This window comes from Hylobates moloch, unplaced genomic scaffold (assembly GCF_009828535.3).
Source record: "Hylobates moloch isolate HMO894 unplaced genomic scaffold, HMol_V3 SCAFFOLD_20, whole genome shotgun sequence".
Lineage (NCBI taxonomy): Eukaryota > Metazoa > Chordata > Mammalia > Primates > Hylobatidae > Hylobates > Hylobates moloch.
In genome coordinates this window covers 37497961-37519916 of record NW_026652295.1, presented here as the reverse complement: position 1 = coordinate 37519916, position 21956 = coordinate 37497961, and the positions used below count along the sequence as shown (strand labels likewise).

The 21956-nt window shown below is 40.3% G+C and overlaps 1 protein-coding gene across 11 annotated transcripts in view; it reads right to left on the bottom strand.

Annotated features, from left to right (window-relative positions):
• The window catches only part of DNAH8 (dynein axonemal heavy chain 8), a 309672-nt gene that overhangs the window by 79850 nt on the left and 207866 nt on the right, over positions 1-21956 (bottom strand). For 9 of the 11 annotated variants that reach the window (XR_009211262.1, XM_058432164.1, XM_058432166.1 and 6 more), the window contains 6 exons: positions 18580-18735; positions 16045-16227; positions 12362-12467; positions 9832-10084; positions 9073-9263; positions 2378-2499 (listed from right to left, as the gene is read on the bottom strand). Coding sequence is in view for 10 of the 11 variants with exons in the window: in XM_058432164.1 (XP_058288147.1) it covers positions 2378-2499; positions 9073-9263; positions 9832-10084; positions 12362-12467; positions 16045-16227; positions 18580-18735 (1011 nt within the window). In the remaining variant the exon portion in view is untranslated. Of the gene's footprint in view, positions 1-2377; positions 2500-9072; positions 9264-9831; positions 10085-10882; positions 10997-12361; positions 12468-15820; positions 15918-16044; positions 16228-18579; positions 18736-21956 lie in introns of those variants that run through there. The other 2 variants (XM_058432172.1, XM_058432173.1) reach the window with 2 other exon arrangements.

Sequence of the window (21956 nt, the reverse complement as noted above, 5' to 3'; positions counted from 1 at the left end):
GGGCAACACGGTGGAACTCCGTCCCTACTAAAATACAAAAAATTAGCTGGGTGTGGCGCTGTGTATCTGTAATTTCAGCTACTCAGGAGGCTGAGACAGGAGAATTGTTTCAACCCGGGAGCTGGAGGTTGCAGTGAGCCGAGATTGCGCCATTGCACTCCAGCCTGGGCAACAGTGAGACTCCATCTCAAGAAAAAAAAAAAAAAGAAGAAGAAGAAGGGGATTTCTGAAATGTTTCACAACTGCCATCTATCTCCTGAAGATTGCAGCAACTCTCTCTGGTTGGCTGCCCTCAAAGAAGATGGCTGCATGCCAGGGCCTGGGTGTTGCCAGCCCTACCTTGCCCCTGCCCACAGTATCCCCCACAGGCCTCCTCCACAACTGCAGCTGAGGCACAGGAAGAAAGGAGATGACTATTCTTCACCTACTGACTTTCCACCTGCTAATTTTGACTTGACCACAGTACAGCTTCAAAGTGAGCTGCAGCCATGATAGGTGATAAGATGACTTCCAGCCTCTGGATGTCCACCTCCATCTCTCATTCCTTTTCCTGGCCCTTGGCCTGGGATGCCAAGGTCAGGGCAGCTGCTCTATTATTTTTCAGTTCCTGACACCCACTCAGCTGGGAGACTGATCTTCTGCTTCCTCCCTTCCTTCCTACAGGCAGGCCAGACTGATGGCCACCTGATTGCAGGTCTCCGCTGAACTTTTGCAACCTTCCTGAGAACTGCCTCTCACCCCACTTCTGGCCCAATCGGTGGTGTAAGAGGAGTGGGAGATAAATAACTCATGATGGCATGGGAAGACATGAGCTTCGCCACTTATTGGCAATGGGCTCTTGGGCAAGTACTTAACTAACTCTTTGAATCTCTGTTATCTCATCTATAAATTAGGGTCAATAACTCTGCCCTTCTGTGGCAGGGTTATTGTTGCAAAGTACCTATCCCATAGTAAGCAGTAACAGCTACTATATTCTACCTCATGAGTAGTTAAAACCTAGTTGGCAGAGGCAAACAACAATAAATATCCTTGTATCAATATAAACCATCATTAGAGGGCGTGGGCTTCAAGTGATTTTTCCAGTGGTTCTTGACTATCTCCCTTACCCAATCTCTGACCAGACCGAGATCACTTTCTTTTCTTTTTTTTTCCCCCCGAGACAGAGTCTCACACTGTCACCCAGGCTGGAGTGCAACGGCGCGATTTCGGCTCACTGCAACCTCCGCCTCCCAGGTTCAAGCGATTTTCCTGCCTCAGCCTCCCGAGTAGCTGGGATTACAGGCACCTGCCACCACACCCAGCTAATATTTTGTATTTTTAGTAGAGTCAGGGTTTCACTATGTTGGTCAGGCTGGTCTCAAACTCCTGACCTCGTGACCCACCTGGCTCAGCCTCCCAAAGTGCTGGGATTACAGGCATGAACCACCGCGCCCAACCCAAGATCACTTTCTTTTTCCAAGCATTTGTTTGGGCTTGGAGGACTTATCTGTAGTTGTACTACAAAACAAAGCTCACTGTCTATCCACAGATGGAACCCAGAGAGTTTATCCAATTGTCTCAGACCCAACCAGGCTGAATAGGTAGAGTCTACACAATGTTTCAGAAATGCCACTAAACAAACAGAGGCAGCTAACACAGTATGTTGGGCAGGGGATTGGTGATTACAGCATGAGGCTCTGACAACCTGCAGTCTACCTATGGCCCCATCTGTCAGTCACTAGCAGCCACAGAAAAGAGATGATTATTGGCATCTGACACTGGGAAACTGCAGGCTTCATCAGTGACAGGCAGTTGCAGCCAACAGATCCCAGTAAGAAACAGCCATCTTTATTCTGAGTCTCATGATTGTTTTCCAGTAACAACTGACTCAACAATTAATCCACAGTAATCAATGTACATTTTCAAATAAGAAAAAAACAACAAGCAAATCGGTACCTATTTCTCCATTTTCACCATTATATTTCACCACTAAAATAATTAATTTTTTAGAGGGACCTCAACCTCTTAATTTGACTCACATTCAAATCCGCACAAATCACTTAATCATAGGCAGAAGTTAAAGTGTAAAAGGATGAATCGTCTACAATAAAAGGGTCCATCTACTGGTTCTGATTCCAGCAGCAACTCAAACAGGCATACAAAAATGACCCATGCCCACCACACAGGAGGAAAATATAGTTGCCTGCAACTATGAAGAGGTTAACCCTGAAGTCCATCCATCCAAGATCTCTCCCAGACAGCCACAGAGACTCAAATCCAAACTATTGGGTTGACTTTTTTGGGTGAAGGAATTGCTGCCAGGAAGCCCCAGTTTAAGTGGCCCGGGTATGTTTGGGTTTGCAGATCTGCACTTTCAACCAGCCCTTTATTGTATTACCTGGTTCATAATTTCTGCAAATTGTGGAAGTTTACTCAGCTCCACAAGATTCAGCCAAGTCATGTCAAGGATCCAGCGATAGGGTTTGGGAGGACAGGCTTTCAGGTCCAGAGCTGCTCCCCCTGGGGAAGAGCGTCAGACGGGGTGAATTGGGTGAGCCTGTACTTCACTTCTAGAAATGTACTTTCCAAATAATAAAAGCAAAATAGCCACATTACTGAAAATATAGGAAAACTGGAAAATAATATTACAGAAAATGTGAGGGTTTTCTGGTACATTTCCTTCAAGTCCTAGTGTTTTATTTACTGATTTATACCATCTTATAAGGTACAAATAACAACTCTGTCATTTTTCCCTGCAAAGAATTTTTCTCAAGTGATTATATTTGTTTGCTTTTTATTTTTTAACCATCTAAAATTTATAATTTTGATATCAATGAATATGTTGATCTTTTCATGTGTGGATTTTAAATATCACTTCTTAGTCATTACTCCTCGAGAAGCTTGCCATTAAGTACTACTTCTTACCAGGTCAAACAGATAGATAAACAGATGGATGGGTTAGGGTTAGGGTTAGGGTTAGGGTTAGGGTTAGGGTTAGGGTTAGGGTTAGGGTTAGGGTTAGGGTTAGGGTTAGGGTTAGGGTTAGGGAAGGAGGGTGGGAGAAATGTAGGCTAGGGATAAAAAGAGGGACAGAAGAAAGAAGAAAGTGAAGGAGGAAATGATATAATAGATCTATGGGTTTTTTAGTGGATGACTAATACTGAAATCATTTATCCATTCATTGATTGAACAAATATTTATTGAGCGCCCTCTAGGTATTTGACATGTTCCAGACACTGGGGGATATAGCACAGAAAACCCAATCAGGCCCTTGCTTTTACAGAGTCCAGTGGAGAATGAGTTGCAGCACTGATCACATTCTGAAACAAATCTCAGGTCAAATGGGCATACCCAGCATTTTCCAATGAAATACATGATGATATTTACAATTTCAAAATTCCTCTTATGCACGTCTTTAGTAATGTATCATAATAATTCCAGCTCCATTGTTGTTTAATTCAGATCATGCAAAACAGTGATTCTTTAACTTTAAAATCTTATCATCTTCCTTAAGAACTCATCATTCCTTCCAGTTCACAAATCAACTCATGGACCAAAAAAGGGGCTTGGGGGAACTACAGGTCTTTGCTCTCCCCATCTAGCATCGCCCTGAGTAGCTGTATGAACTAAAATACTTTTTTCATGTAAACCCATTTGCTCTACCACAGGGGACTTGGGAATCTGTGGCTCTGAGTGCAACAACACCTTTAGAACAACGTGTAAACCTTCTTCTCACCGTCGGCCCCTCTGCAACCTGGAGACAGAGCAGGTCTCACTGGAGCACCAGTATTGCTAATGTAGGAGTCACTGGTGCGAGAAGCAGCCACTAGAGAGAGCCACCTGCAGGCCTGGCACAGAGACAAACTCACCCCTTTTCTTCTTGGTTGTTTCCAGAGAAATGTTTTCATGTAATCCTGAGCTTTAGAGACACCAGGAGAAGAAATCTAAGCTACCTTTGTGTTTCCAAACATATTGAGCACCTAAACTAACCCAGAACAATGACGGCCCTTCCTAGTCCCCAAAATATCCTGGCTCTGCCACTTATTAGCTGCATAAACTTGAACAAAAAAACATGAATCCCTCTCAGTTTCCTTATCTGCCAAATGGATGTCTGATAGAATCTACCAGATTGGCTGCTGTGAAGGTTAAATACATTAATGTACCTAGAACAGTATAGAATAATAATAAGAGCTATGTAATCATTAGCTGTTGTTCTGACATTCTTTCTCTCTCTCTCTCGCTCTCTCTTTTTCTTTCCCCGCTTGGAAGGCCAAGGTCCAGTCCAGGTTGGAAGGCAAGAAAATACCCCCTAAGGTGTCTTTCTGTACACAGTCTATGACAAAAGAAAGATAATATCTTTCTAAAATAACCAGGCAGGGAAGAAAGGTAAATCCATTGCTCTATAATGCAGGATTGCGCCTGGTATCCATTTCATTTTTCAAAGTGTTCTGACATTTTTGGTTGAAGAAGAAAGTCAAAGGCACCTTGCAAATATTGCAGAAAGCAAGTAGCAATTGAAACAAACAAACAAACAAAAGCTGTCACTCTTGGGAAATCAAACATTTCTGCTACGATAAATAACTCTTCCACTCTCCCCCTTAAGTATTGAGTTCAAAATGATTTTTTAAAAGTATCTATGATCTAAGGATCATATTTGTTAACTTTGTAAAAAAAAACATTAAAAACAAAGTCATACCATCTTTTAAAGATAATTCAGTCAAAATGTAAGCCAGTTCAAAACTGAAACAAATTTTATGTTTTGTTTAAAAAGAAAAACTCCTTTATTGCTGAGCCAGTTGTACTGCTGTCAATCAACCTATCATACAATCCCAAATTAATCTTCTTAAAGCACTGTTCTGTTCATGCCACATCCCTGCTCATAAAACATTCAATGGCTCCCTATTCCCAACCAAATTAAATCCAAACTCCTCTCACTGACTCTCCTGGCCCTATACAAGATAGTTCTTCCCTGACTCCAATTTCATGAAATGGGGTCACAAATGTGCTCACACCACAACCCATGTGTTCAGCCTTCTTTATTTTTCTGTAACAAATCTAATCCTCCCTGACAAATTCCCTCCCCACTGTGTTGCCGTGTTTCTCAGTCTCCTCTGATTTACCCACCCTCTTTCAAATAACCTAGTCTCTTTCAGGTAGTAGCTCTGCTCTGGCTGGTTGGTAGGTGGGAAAGGTGAGACGGGGTGGGATTATGTGTGGAGCATGCCTCAGGTCTTCAGGCTGCTCTCCAGGCTACCCATGCCTCAGGTGCAGGCTGGGTCCCTGTACTATATCCTATGTCTTATGAGCTACAATAAATGCTATCTGTCGGGGCCCCGGGCTGCAATCTACTGCCCCAGCTCCTGGCATTGGTCCTTTGTCTGCAGGTGCAAAGTTCTCTTTCTTTACAGCTTTTTGGTTTGACCTCCAGTCTCTGCTGCATGCCAGCCCTCTCAACCCTTGAATATTGCCACGTTCCTACTTGCCAAACCTCAGGCTCACCCATCCAGCCATTCCCCTGCTTCCATGGTGGGTGTGACACTGGGCAGAATGCAGGGGCATCTCCTATCTGGGAGTTTCTCCGGCACTCTCCCCTTCTCAGCTCCCTCAGGAGGCAAGGAGGAGATGAGGATCTTTGCACTTGACCTCCTCTTTCTACCTCTGACCTCCTTTTTCCTTCCCACCATCCACTGTGGACCCAGGCACCAGGTTTCCCACTTCTTCCTTTCTATATCATATGTGCCTCCTTCTCAGGGGTCATATTAGCAGATGGCATTCAGGAAGCAAAGCCAGCTCACCAATAAGGAAAGATTCTAAAGTATACTTCTCCTCCACTCATATTGCACAGTGTCTTTGTCCATTCAGCCACTATCACAAAATGCCATAGGCTGTGTGGCTTAGAAGCAACAGAAATTTTTATTTCTCACAGTTCTGGAGGCTGGGGAGTCCAAGATCAAGACCCTGGTGAATTCAGTGTCTGGTGAGGGCCCATTTCCTGGTGCATAGATGGCTCCTTTCACGGTGTCCTGACACGGTGGGAGGGGGAGTGAGCTCCCTCGGGCCTCTTTCATAAAAGCACTAACCCCATACATGAGAGCTCTACCCTCATGACCTAATCACCTTCCAAAGGCCTCACCTGCTAATACCACCACCTTGGGGGGTAAGATTTCAACAGATGAAGTTTGAGGGGACACAAACATTCAGACCATAGTGCATAGATATGAGGCTTCCCCAGATTGTGGGGGCCATTTTGCTGCCACTGCTGCCTGGATTTCAGCATGCTTCAATGCCCCCTACCCCTCTGCTCAGCATCCTATAATAGCAGGGCTGCAGCCCAAGTCCAGGTGAGGGCTTAAAGATTTTTGAAATGAGGTAAAGTAGGTTTCCAGATTGGGTAAATTCACTTATTTTACTTAAACATCCCCAAGACCAAAACCTCATACATCTGGACACTCTCTATAGTGCCTCCTCCCCGCCCTAGATAGTGTTCATTGTACCATACCACACTGCCTTAAAAAACTAACTTCCACAAGTACATTAGACCTCTGAAAAAGATATGAACCAGATGATACATTTCAACTTCCTTGGAACTACCAGAAATAAAACCTTGTTCACGAAAAAGGCACAAAGAAGAGATTTCAGAGATGATGCAAAATAGTTTGCAAAGTTTCCACAGTGGTAATCTAACCTGAATCTGAGGAAGGAATTAAATGAAGTAGAGAAAGAGTAAGAAGTTATCGGTGACTGCCCGTTTATTATAAATAGGCTGCAGAGGACAAAAGTGTAGCAGGTCCTATCACCTTGTGGGTTAGAAATACTCCATATTTTTCCCTAGATTAGCTTTCATTCCCATGGCTTTGGTTGTTATTTCTGTACCCTATCTTTGTAACTGCCTGACTCTTCTCTCAGACTGTCTAGATTACTTTTTTTTTTTTTTTTTTTGAGACAGAGTCTCACTCTGTCACCCAGGCTGGAGTGCAGTGGCACGTTCTCTGCTCACTGCAACCTCTGACTCCCTGGTTCAAGTGATTCTCCTGCTTCAGCCTCCCGAGTATCTGGGACTACAGACACATGCCACCACGCCCAGCTAATTTTTGTATTTTTAGTAGAGATGGGGTTTCACCTTGTTGACCAGGATGGTCTTGATCTCCTGACCTTGTGATCTGCCCGCCTCTGCCTCCCAAAGTGCTGGGATTACAGGCGTGAGCCACTGCGCCCGGCCTAGGTTATCTTTTCTACTTGTTTTCTGGATAGCTCAAATTTCACATGTCTGTAGCCATAAGAGCTGGTCACAAACTGTTTCCCCGCCTTTCAAACACATGGGGAATTGCATTTCCCTGCTCTTTTTGAAGTGAGATGTGGCTGCGTGTCTGGCTTTGGCTAAGGAAATAGGAGCGTAAGTGACATGTGTCACTTGTGGGGTAACTTTTAAGAGCCAGTGCACAGTCTGCCACATCCTTGCCCCTCTGCCGTAGTAGTTATGGAAGCAATGTGGATTTCTGAGTGACTATAACAGCATGTTGGAGAGGTAACATGAATGAGAAGTACACCTTGGTTGTGTTAAGTCACTAAAATTTTGAGATTGTTTTTATGGCAGCAAAACCTGGCCTATTCTGATTCTGACTAAATAGGTCCCAAAATCACATCCAGCAATCCCCCACTCCAACCCTCCTCAAACCAGCTCCTCTTCCAACCAACCAGACCAGAAATCTCTGCATAGACCGGAAATCGTAGACTCATTTCTGCGTGCTCTCTTGGCTCTTGTATGCATCGGTTTTGCCATTTTACCTCCCTCATCTCTCATACCCTTAACCCCCTGCATATTCCCATTGCCTTTACGCCAGGTTGGGAATGTATTCCTGCAGTTGGGAAGTTTGAAAGAGACTCCCTTGAACCTCTTTTCTTTGATCCTTACACGTGTGCCAAGTTCACCTCCCTAAATGACCATAATGATCAATCACATCACCACCTTACACAACTCCCTGTTTCTTCCCAGATCAAGAAAATCCTTCCTATAGGAGCCCAGGCTCTCCACAGTATGTCACCAGTTTACATGTCCAGCTCTATTTCTCAATATGCCTCCATATCCACCTTTCATTTCAACAAAACCAGACTGATTCTTACAACTTAGATGTTCTCCACTCATTCCATTTTTCATGCTGTTCCATTTCAGCATGGAATGTTTTCCTCATTTCTACCTCTTCGGGGTCCACCTCAAATGCCACTTTTTTGGGGGGGTGAGGGGAGCCAGAAAATAATTGGTTAAATCATATATAAAGAGCCAAAAACACAAGAAAAAGATGGAAACATTTTGCCACATACAAGATGGTTCCCCAATTCATGGCTTAACCCACAAAGGTATATTTTCTAAGAAACTTTTTTTGATTTCACCAACCACATGTAATCTCTCCCTCCTTTTAGACTCAACACTTGTTTCTTAGCTCTCTTATAGCACTTAGGTGATTCTGCCTTACTTTGGAGTTATTTTTCAATTATCTTTATCCCCATTCTGAGGTTACTATTTCTTTTCAAGCAATATCTGGTTTATTTTTACATCCCCAAAGCTAGCGTGGTGGGTTTACATAACATGTGCTCCGTAAATACTCGTGTAACTAAACTGAAATGAAAATTCCATTCTTTTGTCTTCTTAATTATACCTTTAACATGGAGATATGCAATGAATAGGATTAACTTCAAATATGAAACACAAGTGAGCCTTTTCTTGCAGTCTGAAAAATCATTATACTCCCTTGCTGAGGGAATGGCTCTCCTGCTAAAGAAAGCCATCACCAGTATCACTTTTCCACACTTGGGCAATTGATTCTCCTAGGCATGGTCAGCAGTGAATAAACTGAATATAATTATATCAATAACTACAATAATATCAATATTCAGTTGAGTTGGCACAGACCTGAATCTTAAGTAATGAGGGCAAAACAAATGAAAAACAGAAAAAAGGTATTAAAAAATAAAACTTCATTAAACTTTCATTAGAACATCATTTCCCTACTGTACCACAGAAATGGGTTTATGGTATATCAAAGAGTATATCAAAAGCAACATCCTCCACACACATCTCTATCCCACACACTTTACCTTTAATGAGAGCTTGAAACTCTCTGTGCTTAACTGTCCCTCTCTGAAGGTCAATCTTTAAGGTCATGAGGAGTACAAACAGGAATTTGTGGTTTTCGTATAGGCCTCTGACAGAGTATGTAAAAACTTCATATGTCAGGTACTCAATAATATTTGTAATTCTCTTTTGAGGTAGTGGTGACTTTTCAGATCTGAAATACATTTTAAGAATCAAAGAAGCAAAAGGTAATTTCTTTTTTAAAAAATCTTTTAAGTTCAGGGGTACACATGAAGGTTTGTTACATCGGTAAACCTATGTCATGGGGGTTTGTTGCACAGATTAATTCATCACCCAGGTATTAAGCCTATTACCCATTAGTTATTTTTCTTGATCCTCTCCCTCCTCCCACCCTCCACTCTCTGATAGGCCACAGTGTCTGTTGTTCCCCTCTATGTGTCCATGTGGTATCATCGTTTAGTTCCTACTTATAAGTGAGAGCATGTGGTATTTGGTTTTCCATTCCTGTGTTAGTTTGCTACGGATAATGGCCTCCAGCTCCATCCACGTTTCTGCAAAGGACATGAGTTCTTTTTTATGGCTGCATAGCATTCCCTGTTGTATATGTACCACCTTTTCTTTATCCACTCTACTGTTGATGGGCATTTAGGTTGATTCCATGTCTTTGCTATTGTGAATAGTGAAAAAGCAATTTCTAAAAGAGTAGAAATACAAGCAAACTTGTAAGTTACCACTTTTGGATGAAGGTAGTGAGGACTCACCTGGCCATGGACTGGTCAAATAACTTCAAGAACTGGGCCAATGACGTCTGATACATGATGTTGACCATGCTCATCTCTGTGATGAGGAAGTAGAGGATGCTTCCGCGGGTGGCTGCGGGCCGGAACTCCTCCTGAGCTGCGTTGATCTTGATCTCAGTTTCTGCAGCCACATGCAACTTTTCACTTACCTCAGCTGCAGTCTGCTTGGTAGTTCGAAGTACACCAATGAGAGACTCGTCATCTACCAATGAGCCTAAAATTCAAAACAGGAAAACCGTAGTACACAAGATGGGAAAGTTGCAAAGCGAGATACACCTCTTCTGAAAAAAAAAATGCTGTTAGCTTTCAACTTGATGTCTCCAAAGTCAGGAAGACTACTGGTACAGTAGAATCTTAAGACACCAAAAAGCTTCTAGTCCAACTACCACCCAATACCTGAAGCCTTCTAAACATTCCTGCTGACAGACTATCCCCTACTCTGCCTAACTTCTGCAAAAAGCAAAAGACCCATTTGATTGGGTCTTCACATGTCTCAAGACAATGATCATGTCTCCAGTGCTCTTTGCTGTTCCCCACGTGATAGGCTTCACACCCACTGTCATCTTGGTGGCTCTCCTCAAAGTGTCACAGCTTGTCCACCCTGCTTGCCTCAGGGTGTGAGCTAACCTGAACACTTCACACATGGACTGTCATGCTGATAGTTGAATGTTACACTCCTCACACTGCTTTAGTAGAACAGTCGTTGCTATAGAAAACTCTAATCCCTCTGTCTCTAACAAGAGCAAATTGGGTATAGTGAAAATGTCTCACCAGGAAGAGAAACTCAAATTTTATTTTTAGTTTTGCCTTTCATTATTTTTTTTTTATTATACTTTAAATTCTGGGGTACACGTGCAGAATGTGCAGGCTTGTTACATAGGTATACATGGGCCATGTTGGTTTGCTGCACCCATCAACTTGTCATTTACATTAGGTATTTCTCCTAAAGCTATCCCTCCCCCCAGACCTCTACCCACCAACAGGCCCCGGTGTGTGATGTTCCCCTCCCTGTGTCCATGTGTTCTCATAGTTCAACTCCCACTCATGAGTGAGAACATGCGGTGTTTGGTTTTCTATTCTTATGTTACTTTGCTGAGGATGATGGTTTCCAGTTTCATCCATGTCCCTGCAAAGGACATGAACACATCCTTTTTTAAAATTATTGTTTTTAATGGAAATAGTGCATGTTTATGACAATGAATTTGTTTTTTAATTAAAATCTAAGGAAAGACACCTTGGATGTACTGAGCTAACAGTCCCCGTATCTGTGAACAGTCCCCATATCTGCGAACAGCAGCACTCTGGCCTACCCTAGAGTTCTGGATGGCAGACAAGTGCTGCAAGAAGGGCTGTGTTACTCCAACAGGCATGCTGTCTACTGTGGAAGTCCAAATTGGGATTAACCTCAAGGAAACAGGTCTGGATCCAGCACACTCTTGGCTAGACTAGGGGAGCAGCCCTCAGCTCTGCTTCCTATATTTTTAATGCCCAGGGGTATCCCAAATGGCTGGGAGGAGTCACTGGACCAAGAAACAGACAACTTCACTAGCGGGAGCAGTGCGAGTAGGCAGATAAAAGGACTTTTCACTAAGCTCATCATAAAGGTACAGTACTTCTGGAAGGTCAGACTTGTTTAAATAACATCCCGGGATTAAGGTGCAGTTGTAAAGTATTCATTCACTTCTAATAAGGTAGTAGAATTCAGGTTGCTGTGATTTGTCTGCTACAGAACAATATGATGTTTGTTGATTTTATTTTCTTTGGATAAAATTTTCTTTTTATATATTGCAGAGAGAGTACATTCTCAAATTGAGGTGAGGCATGATGATTTGGCTGCCCAGAGGAGACCCTATCTTTTCCATCTAAAGTGGGAGGTCAAGCCAAGTAGAGGGTAACCTGGGGCTTTGGTACCCAAGCTCTTCTGACATGGATTACATGTGTCATAACCCATTGTGGTAACTGCATTTCAATGCCAAATAAAAGAGTCAATCTGAAAAAAAGTAGATTGAGTTTCACCATGTTGGCCCAGCTGGTCTCAAACTCCTGACCTCAGGTGATCCGTCCACCTTGGTCTCCCAAAGGGCTGGGATTACAGGCGTGAGCCACCGCGCCTGGCTTGGGAGACAGAGCGAGACTCTGTCTCAAAAAAAAAAAAAGAAAAAAATATATTGAGCATATCAGTTTCTTTGGGGCAAGCAAATTAACCTATAATGAGTTATCTAGCTCTATCAGGAGCCCTTATTTTTCTCAGGAGAAAGCAATTATATCAAGAAAATTGTGTTATTCTCAGATGCTCAGTCTCTACTTGCTAATTCAAAAATCAGATTCTATGCCGTCCCTCTTTAATGTCTAGATGGAAATTGCCTTGCTTGTTTTTGCATTGATAACATGACTATTTCCTAACATCTATAGTCATGAGGGCATTGAAAAGAGTGTAAATGAAATCCTTATTCAGAATCCATTATTTCATTACTTCTTAATAACACAATACCTTTTGTAGCACTTAATTTATAGAGGAGGTTATCTTCAAGTTCTTTCATCTTCCGCTTATTAAAAGTAACATCCTCCAAAAGTTTAACCCTCTCAGCCTCTAACTCCTGTCATTAAAAAACAAAAAATAACATTGGAACTATAATTACCAGTTATTATAGTAAACCCAACTCACTAGTGTTTATTAACAATTTTGAAAGTTTAAAGCAAAGTACCTTTTGAATGGCAGAAGAAATTACTATCATTAGCCAAATCTATCTATCCATATTTTTGTTTCTCTGGAAATTTTTTTAAAATTATGCCCACTGTCATTAAGGTTCCACAGCACTTATACTGGCAGGCACTAGACAATTCTGCTAAATAATTTTGCCCAATTATCCCAAGCTCTCTTGCCAGCTTTAAGTTTATAAATAGCATGTCCCGTTCTCTTGGCCCTGTTCCCACACTGCTTCTGTAAGAAATGCTATCTGCAGTCAGAACAAGTAGAAACAAAAAGGCAATAATACCAAGAAACCAAGGGGCTACCCAGATTAAATGTGAGCTCTTGGCCTGGTTCCTATGGGAGCACCAGGTACCTGGTTTGGCACAGCCAGTTGCCAACACAAACCCATTTTCCATTTTATTTGTATCTCCTTCTACAGAGGGCAAACCTGAATGCTTACAGGGTATTGTTTTCTTACATAAAAAATGATATATTTTTAAAATTATATTTTGAAAAAATTTCAAGCATTCAAAAAGTTGCAAGCCTAGTACAAGGAACTTTATACAGCCTTCACTTAGATTCACCAAATCACATTGTGCTTTATCACTATATCTCTATAGAATACACAATGTTGTCATTGTTATTATTATTATTATTATTATTACTGCTGAATCACTCGTGGATGTCATGTCCCTTTACCCCTAAACACTTTAGCGAATCTCTGAAGAACCAGGTCATTCTCTTACATAAGCATAGTCCAATATTCAAATTCAGGAAATTTAACACTGATACCGATGTGTCAGTATCACTGATACTCTCACTAAACATAGAGTCTACACTGAAATCTCAATAATCTCAATAATATTCTTTACAACATTTTTCTTCTGATTTTATACAGAATCACATGTTGCACGTAGAATTATGTTAAAAGAAGGTGTTTTAAAACTTATTTGGGAAGGTTTCTGGGAAAATTGCTTCAGAAATTTCATCATTTTCAGAAAGTCTTCCTGAACCAGTCAATCAAAAGCCATGGCACAGCCTTTATCTGTACATCTAATATAGTTTGTTTTGGTTTTATTTGTGTTTTTTTTCTGTGCGTGTTGTTTTGTTTTGTTTTGAGATGGAGTGTCCTTCTGACACCCAGGCTAGAATACAGTGGCATGATCTCGGCTCACTGCAACCTCTGCTGCCCAGGTTCAAGCAATTCTCTTGCCTCAGCCTCCCGAGTAGCTGGGACTACAGGTGTGCACCACCACGCCCAGCTAATTTTTGTATTTTTAGTAGAGGCGGGGTTTCACTGTGTTGGCCAGGCTGGTCTCAAACTCTTGACCTCAGGTGATCCACCTGCCTCAGCCTCCCAAAGTGCTAGGAATACAGGGGTGAGCCACCACGCCTGGCCTCTAATATAGTTTGTATCACAATCTATCAGTAGATTATTTCCCTCCAACTAGGTTTATGCATCTAGAAAACAGATACATAAGCTTTCCTATTCATTTTTGTGTTATTGACAGTACTTACCTTGAGGCTTTGTAGAGAAGAAACTCAACCCAATAAATATTTGTCAAACTGAAATGTGCTAAATTGAGTCCAATTTCTTTATTTTATATTTGGAAAAGCCAAGGACCCAGAAATACGAACTCTGAATAACAAGGGTATTAGGCCGGTCTCTGCCAGTAACTAGCTTTGTGTTAAAACAGCCCAATATCCTTGTCCTCCAACTCCAAGACTAGTGTTATTGCCATTGTACTTGCAGGGTGGCAGGATTTGATGTGGCGATGAAGAGCATTGCTGTATTTACAGGGAAATAACCAGTTAGTCATTTTCATTAAAATGGTCACCCCTGGGTAGCAGTATAGGAATACATGGACAAAATGAAATCATATTAGCTTCCTTTTCTGGATATGTTAAAACAGATATCATAGCACAGTGGACTCCTGCTAAACTTCACAGTAGGACCTGTAAAGCTTATCTAGGAGGCTTGGCAGGCTGCAAAGTCCATGTGCTGTTATAGACGAAAACCCTTATTTTCTTTGGTCTCCATTTGCTCATCTGTAAAAATGTGGGTGTAATAGTAGGATTGTTAGGAGGGTTAAATATAATGTTTAGAATATCCTCCTGCATATTAAGTGTGCATTTTTTTCTCCAGCAAGGTTGCTATGAGCATCTTAGCACATCTGTTGAAGAGGAAGCTAGGGAATAAGAAGAGTGGGTGTGGGGAACCCTGGGGACCTTTAGACAGTGGAGTTGCTTGACTTCTGGAGGTTAGTGCAGCCTGCATGGGGGATCTAGACCAGCGAGGAATCATCTCAAAATAAACCCACAGCACCAATTAGACCACAAGGGACTAACTGTCAACAGTTAACAGCATGTGATCCTGAGAGGTGATAGGAACAGTGAATTGCCGGGCCAGGGCCATCGCTGCCTGGCTGTGGAAGAGGAACAGGTTCCCTTCCTGGACTGCATAAGCCCCAGGTTTGTTGGAAACCAAGATCAAACAACTAAGAGAGTCAAAGCTGAGACTGTGCCCTTTTCACTCCACCAGACCAGCCACCTTTCAAGGGCCTGTGCCTGTGGTGAACTGTCTATGAGAAAGGTATAGGATGTTGCCTTTCACTGAGTCTACTTCTTCGGTGTCTGTGTCATTTCCCTCTCCCTTCTTGGATGTCTCTCCTGTGTTTGGGACGCTGGATTCACATCTCCTCTTTTCCCTCCTCTGTCTGTTTTCCTCCCTTGTCATTCTTTTTCTCACCCATCCACTTCATGCCTTGCTGCTCTTATTATTTCTAACCTTGCCTTTGTCTTGAATCTTTAATTCTAAAATTACTTTATCATATTTTATGCAAATGTGCTTTATAATGCAGATACTTAAAATTATATTTTTATGCAATTATATTTTATGCATAAAACTTAATGTTTTCTGAGCTTCAACTTAAAAATTAGTTTAATCTTGTATCAGTCTCTTAAAATCTTCCAGTCCTAAGTTGTTCTTCGTTTTATTAGAACCCTCAGTTAGACATAATTTCCCTGCATTAGTGCAGGGAAATTTAATTAAAAATAAAGGTATGGCTCCCTATATCACTAGATTATTGGATTGTAGTAGTTGAAACTATTACAGTGGAAAGAAGAGCCATTCAGAGCAATTTCTTTTTCTCTCAATCATTGTTTTATTGATGTTTTCAGGTGTCCCCAAGACAAGGACTATAGATATGAGTCAGTACATCTACAAGTTTAAAGACAGAAGTAGAAAGAGAGGGGTGTGTGGGTGTGTGTGTATGTGTGTGTGTTGGTGTGTGTATGTGTGTGTGTGAGGCTGGATGAGAAGATGAGTTACATGATTTCTTGACAGGAATTAAGGCTGCAAAGGAAAACAAGGATAAATATGGTTTTTAAAATTTTTTTCTTTTTCACATACTTAGCAATTTCTCAATACATTTTAAGCATGTATTATAAGCAGAAATTTTTTACCTTGAGAGAGAGATTACCTGTTTCTCTGTTAGAATGACTCTCCTTAGTAACTGATTCTCAAGTCCTTTCATTGTGACAGTGAAATCAATGACTGACGTTTTAGCATTAATCTCTGGGGTAAAGGCAGGGTTTGGTAACTTCGTAGTAATGTAAAGTGTAAATGTATCCATGACATCACATTCCTTATCACCGACTTTCACCTACATAAATTCACATATTAAAAACAGCTTAAAGGATGGGGAAATGAACTTGACTTCAATTTAGAAAAGAATTTACCTGTCAGTGCTGTGAAGCTTGAATAAATTGGGAAGAAAAGTTATAAAATTTTAATCAATGATCTTAAATAATAAAGTCTATTCAATTTAGAATAATTTAGAATTGTAGTCCTGCCTGGTGATGTTTTTAGCAATGATACCAAGCAAATCAAATGAAAAAGTTATCCAAAACAAACGGTGAATAAAGGAAAACTTAGACACATCTAAGATTTGACTTTAACATTTTAGCAAGTACTTATCACTCCCATCAATTTTTTGTAGTACAGGAGCCGCTATTTTTTTCCCCAGTTAAGAAAATTGTTTCCTACTGTGGAAATTTGCTGTGTTTATAGGAAATTTTGTTTTTTGAATTTCATAGGTATATCTGAAGCATATTTGACAACAGAAAAAGTTAATGTAATTTTCAAAGGAAAAATGCCAACTTTTTTCTAAAAGGTAACATTTATCTTCAACACTACTATTTGCAGCATGTTGAAAACACAATTGGTTTTTGCTATCTAAAAATCAGGTGGCAATCATAGAATTTTTAAATGACTTAAATCTCTGGTTAATCTTAATTTTGCCCGTGACCGAAAACATCACTAAGGCCACCATCACATTCTAAGGCATTATGCCTTCACATTGCAGATAAAAATCTAGGATCTTTTAAGACCTTCAAGAATAGAGATTCTGTAACCTCCTTTGGCTTATTAAATATGCCATATAAGATAAGCCAGACACAGATAAACACTGTATGATCTCACATGTGAAATCTAAAACAGTCAAACTCATAGAAGCAGAGAATAGAACAGTGGTTGCCAGTGGGACAGGGGATGGGAGAAATGGGGAGATGTTGGTCAAAGGGTACAAACTTTCAGTTATAAGATGAACAAGTTTCAGGTATCTAAGGTACAGCATGTGTGGTGATGGATGTTAATTGATTGTGGTAATCATTATACAATGTATATGTATACCAAATCATCACATTGTACAGTTTAAATATATATGATCTTTACTTGTGGATTAAACCTTTTTAAATGCAGTTCAAAATTGTGGATGAGTCCATAATATCCAAGCAGGTCACCAAAATTTTGTTCTTAGCTTCTTTTTATGAAAAAGAGAAATTCTACCCTCTAATCTCTTTTTTTTTGAGATGGAGTCTCGCTCTGTCGCCCAGGCTGGAGTGCAGTGGCGCAATCTCGGCTCACTGCAAGCTCTGCCTCCCGGGTTCACGCCATTCTCCTGCCTCAGCCTCTCCGAGTAGCTGGGACTACAGGCGCCCACCACCACGCCCGGCTAATTTTTTTTGTATTTTTAGTAGAGACGGGGTTTCACCGTGGTCTCGATCTCCTGACCTCGTGATCTGCCCGCCTCGGCCTCCCAAAGTGCTGGGATTACAAGCATGAGCCACCGCGCCCGGCCCCCTCTAATCTCATAGAATGATGCTAACCTTCAGAACACTAACTGCGTTTTATTTATTTTTCTCCCTATAAACTCATAAAGTCTTAAGTATATATTGGATGCTCCATAAACCTCTGCTGAATGAATTTTTTTAAATGTGGCATATAAAAGATTTTCACATTATGAAGAAAATTTTTCTGAATAAATCTGTCTTTGTTTAATGAGAAAATATTCATTTTTTACTTATTCACTGATACTCATGAAATTAAGTTGTCCAAAGTGAAAAACACCCAATCAGAAATGCTGTTATAAAACTTAAGAAGCCTAAAGGTAGAGAATAACACGAATTAAAAATGAAACACTTATACATACTGAAAACAATTCATCACCAACAATTGAGAACAATATTCCATAGCTTCCAACAAAGTCAGTGAGTTTACACTGAAAATAAAGAGATAAATGACAAAATCAATAGACTTTATTAAAATGTCATTTTCTCCAGGGAAGAAATCCAGATTATTTTGTAAAAATGTATACATATAAGGCTTGCAAAACCTATATCTAGAGTTGCTTAAACATATATATATTGTGTGTTGCACTAACATATTAAGACCAGACAATGTGTTTCCTTAATGTTATTTCGTTTTAGCTAAATGACTACTCTAATCAAAATATTGCCCCCACCTCAGAAATGTTTATATGCTATAAAAAATAAAAGGAAACACTGAAGTATCAGTTTGGAAATAGTTTATTTCCAATACCAAATACTACTGCCTAAAGGAAATTGCATTTGCTGCTATGCTCAAAAAGATAAGTAGATGTCACCATTGTTCTTTTCGTTCTCTTTCTTAATTTTTTTTCTTTTTCTTTTCTTTTTTTTTTTTTTACGAAGCTCACCTTGAAAGTGGTGCCAGACTTAATAAAATTCTTTTCTAATACATTATCCAAGGCTGGATCCAGCTCCTCACGAATGTCCTCAATGAGAAGAGGTCGGCCCAAGGAAAGGCTGTCCTCCAAATGTGTGCGAAAATATTTATGGTTCAGAGATGTCACCTAAACAGAAAGAACTCATTGGTCTATCAGTGTTACAAAGAATATGCCCATCACTAAGGGAAACCAAGAGATTTGTTGGACATGTAACCGAGAATTTTAAGGGCAATATAGGAAGACTTACTTAAAAAAATTAAAGTAACACACAAAAATTAATTTCTAAAACTTGCTGAGTCATGATTTTGTTGAATGGGGTCTGGATGTGTAATGGGGTCTCTCTGATCCAAAGAGGAAGATCAAGGGGCACTGAGCAGATGGAATGTCAGAGTTCTGCTCCTGACAGATGGAGGAGAATAGTCAAGGATTAATCCTTTCAAACTTACATAGCTATAATCAGAGAAAGCAAAGCAACTTGCACATCTGGATATTCATGTATTTTCTCAGGACCCCTATGAGATGAGTAAGTGATAAAAAGTAAACATAAGAATGTCAGAAATGATAATATTGAGTCGCACCGAGGGTCTATCCATGTATTCTGTCTCCTATTGGCACTGGGAAGAATTTAACACTTTCCATTAAGTCAACCTAAAAGACTAGACATTCACTTTATATATGCTTACATTTTTTTAAAACTACAATTCTGAATTCCTGGTTGGGTCTTCCGTGTTTAGATTAATGCATTTGTTATTAGTTAAAATAGACACACTGTAGTTGTTGATCGCTGCATGAGCCAATTGGATTTGAACCCTTACTTCGCCTAGGATCCCTCCTGCTGCCTAACTGTGAAGATTCCCAAAGGCTCATTTCTCAACTCTTTGTATCCTATCTTCTGAATTCAACTAATGCCTTACGCTATTGTGGGTGCAGACCATAAGATGCAAGGAAGAATCCACTGGGACAACAGGTGATTAGGAGAATGGAATTAAATATGTATCTCTCAATTACTATGATAAAAAGAAGATATGGAATATAACAATTAAATCAGCCTACTTTTGTCCTGTTTTGATTAAAAAAGAAATAACTAAAAAAAATTCTGCACATGAAGGAAGTTGTTTCTCTGCATGAATAGCTTTCTTTATACAAATAATGTGCTGTAAAGACCTTTCTATAAGTTAATAAGGTAAAAGAATCTAAACGAAGAACTTTAACGAACTTAATAAACAAGGTGAAGAAAAGCACCAGTAAGACTAAATTTGCTTATATCCTGCTTTATTTCTCAAGGGATAAATTCTATTTTTGTGATTCTTTCCCAAGTAAGGAGATAATTATCTTCAGTCATATTCAATGTCTTTTAGAAACTTGAAATAATATTTTGGAATCCTAATTTCAGGTTTATTTCACTGGATTTTTCTTGTGAAACACTATGTGGTAGCCACCACCAGAGCCTGGTTCACCTGCACAAAGACTGGTATTGGGTCTTTACAAGGTGACCAGTGAATTCCTCATAGAGATGCTTGGTAAATACATTCTCTTTCCACAAGTCAGAGCTGTAGGTCCTGGAGATGGCATTGAAGGTAGCCTTGGCAAAGCTGCCAAGGTTGACCACAGCCCTGGGCATATAAACCATGCTTTGTTTTTCATTTGCATGTGTTTGTACATGTGCTTATCCACATATGAAAATAATGTTGTCTGAGTAAGGAGAATACAATTCAGTCTATTTCCATCCCAGCAGTGGATGGTTTTTAAAATAAAGAAGAGTCTTGGGCATATTTCTGTTCCTTCCACAAGAAGGTTCCTGGGACTGGGTTGCATCAGAAAGGACATTGGTGAAGACTATCAGTAAATTTAATCCTGAAATGGAGAGATAAAGCTAAGATCAGAAAAAATAGCAGCATTCATGGCCAAGTGATACAGGAGCATGCATTGAGCTAAGGATGTCCAGGCAAGGTTCCAAGAATAAGATGAGCAGGAAGATTGAAAGCCAGGGGAGCCAAGGGGAATGGGGCCAAGGACAAGTTATAGTTGACCTGGCTGCAGAAACTAAGGACAGAAGTGTTCTGGTATACCACATTTGTGCACCCCTGAAAATGTGGCTCCTAAGAAGCTTCGTGGAAGTGGACACTATTTCTTTTAACTCTTCTCTTCTATTTACATTGCCTGGTCCATTCTAGGATTTCTCTGGGTTTTCTTAGTAAACATAGACTGATGTATCGTGTTCTGCAGTATTGATGAGGTGGGGTATTAAGGTGTGCTTCCCAGCACTGGGCTGTATCCACTTGCATGAAAAGCACTGATCTCAGGAGGAAATCTTTCAATAATTTCACCACTTTGTTATGGCTTTTTGTAAAAAGAAACTCTTTATCTAACTAAGGAAGATCCCTCCCAGTTTGCTGGAAATTTGATCATGAATGGGCATTGAATTTTACCAAGTGCTTTTTTTCATATTCATCAAGATGACCACATTATTTTCCTGGTTCTTTTTTTCTATAATGATGACACACTTTGATTAATTCACTTAAATTCAATAAATATCAGAATTCCTACTTAAAAAGAGCAGTGCAGAACATGTAAAGATGAATAAAACTTGGCCAAAAAGGAGTTCATGGTACAATAGAAATAAAAGATAAATGTGCAAAGAACAATAATTTAAGTCAGATTCTAAGTCCACAACAGAAGTGCAAACAAGACATTGTGAGGATTCAGGACAGGCTTTATTGAGCTGGGGACACAGAAAAGTCTTGATGGAGGTAGTGGTGGATGTTGACTTTGAAGAATATCTGAGATTTTTATCTGAGATATAAGTGGAGGTAGAGAAAGACATTTTGGTTAGTAGAAATAGTATAAGCAAAAATATGGGGACAGGGGGTTTAGAGCACTGGGAACAGTGTCTAGAAAACACTGAATATCCCACATTGGTAGCTGAATTAAAATATCAATAGTAACAGAATCCCTAAGGGAGTCAGGAATGTTGGAATCCTGCCCTTGTCTACCCTCACCTTCAAATTAACACCTTATTAGATGCAAGCACCAAAGCCGGACTCAGTAAGCTACGTAGTACCAAGAGCCTGAGCAAGGTTGGCATGAATGGTCTTGAGCTGAGGGATCACAATGTTCTATTTGCCACTTTCCTATAGACCCAAACCCAAGGCCCGGAACAAAAGCCAGATTCAACATTAGCAAAAGCAATGGAGTCAGGGAAATGTACAAAGGGGGGGGTGGGGGAGGATCCAAAGAGAGTACAAAAGAGAGAAAAGAATCAGAGCTGTTGCCCCAAATTGCTGTTACAAAACTCAAGAGTGTGAATTAGCAAACACTTGTCATGGAGATGACAACTTTATGACTGC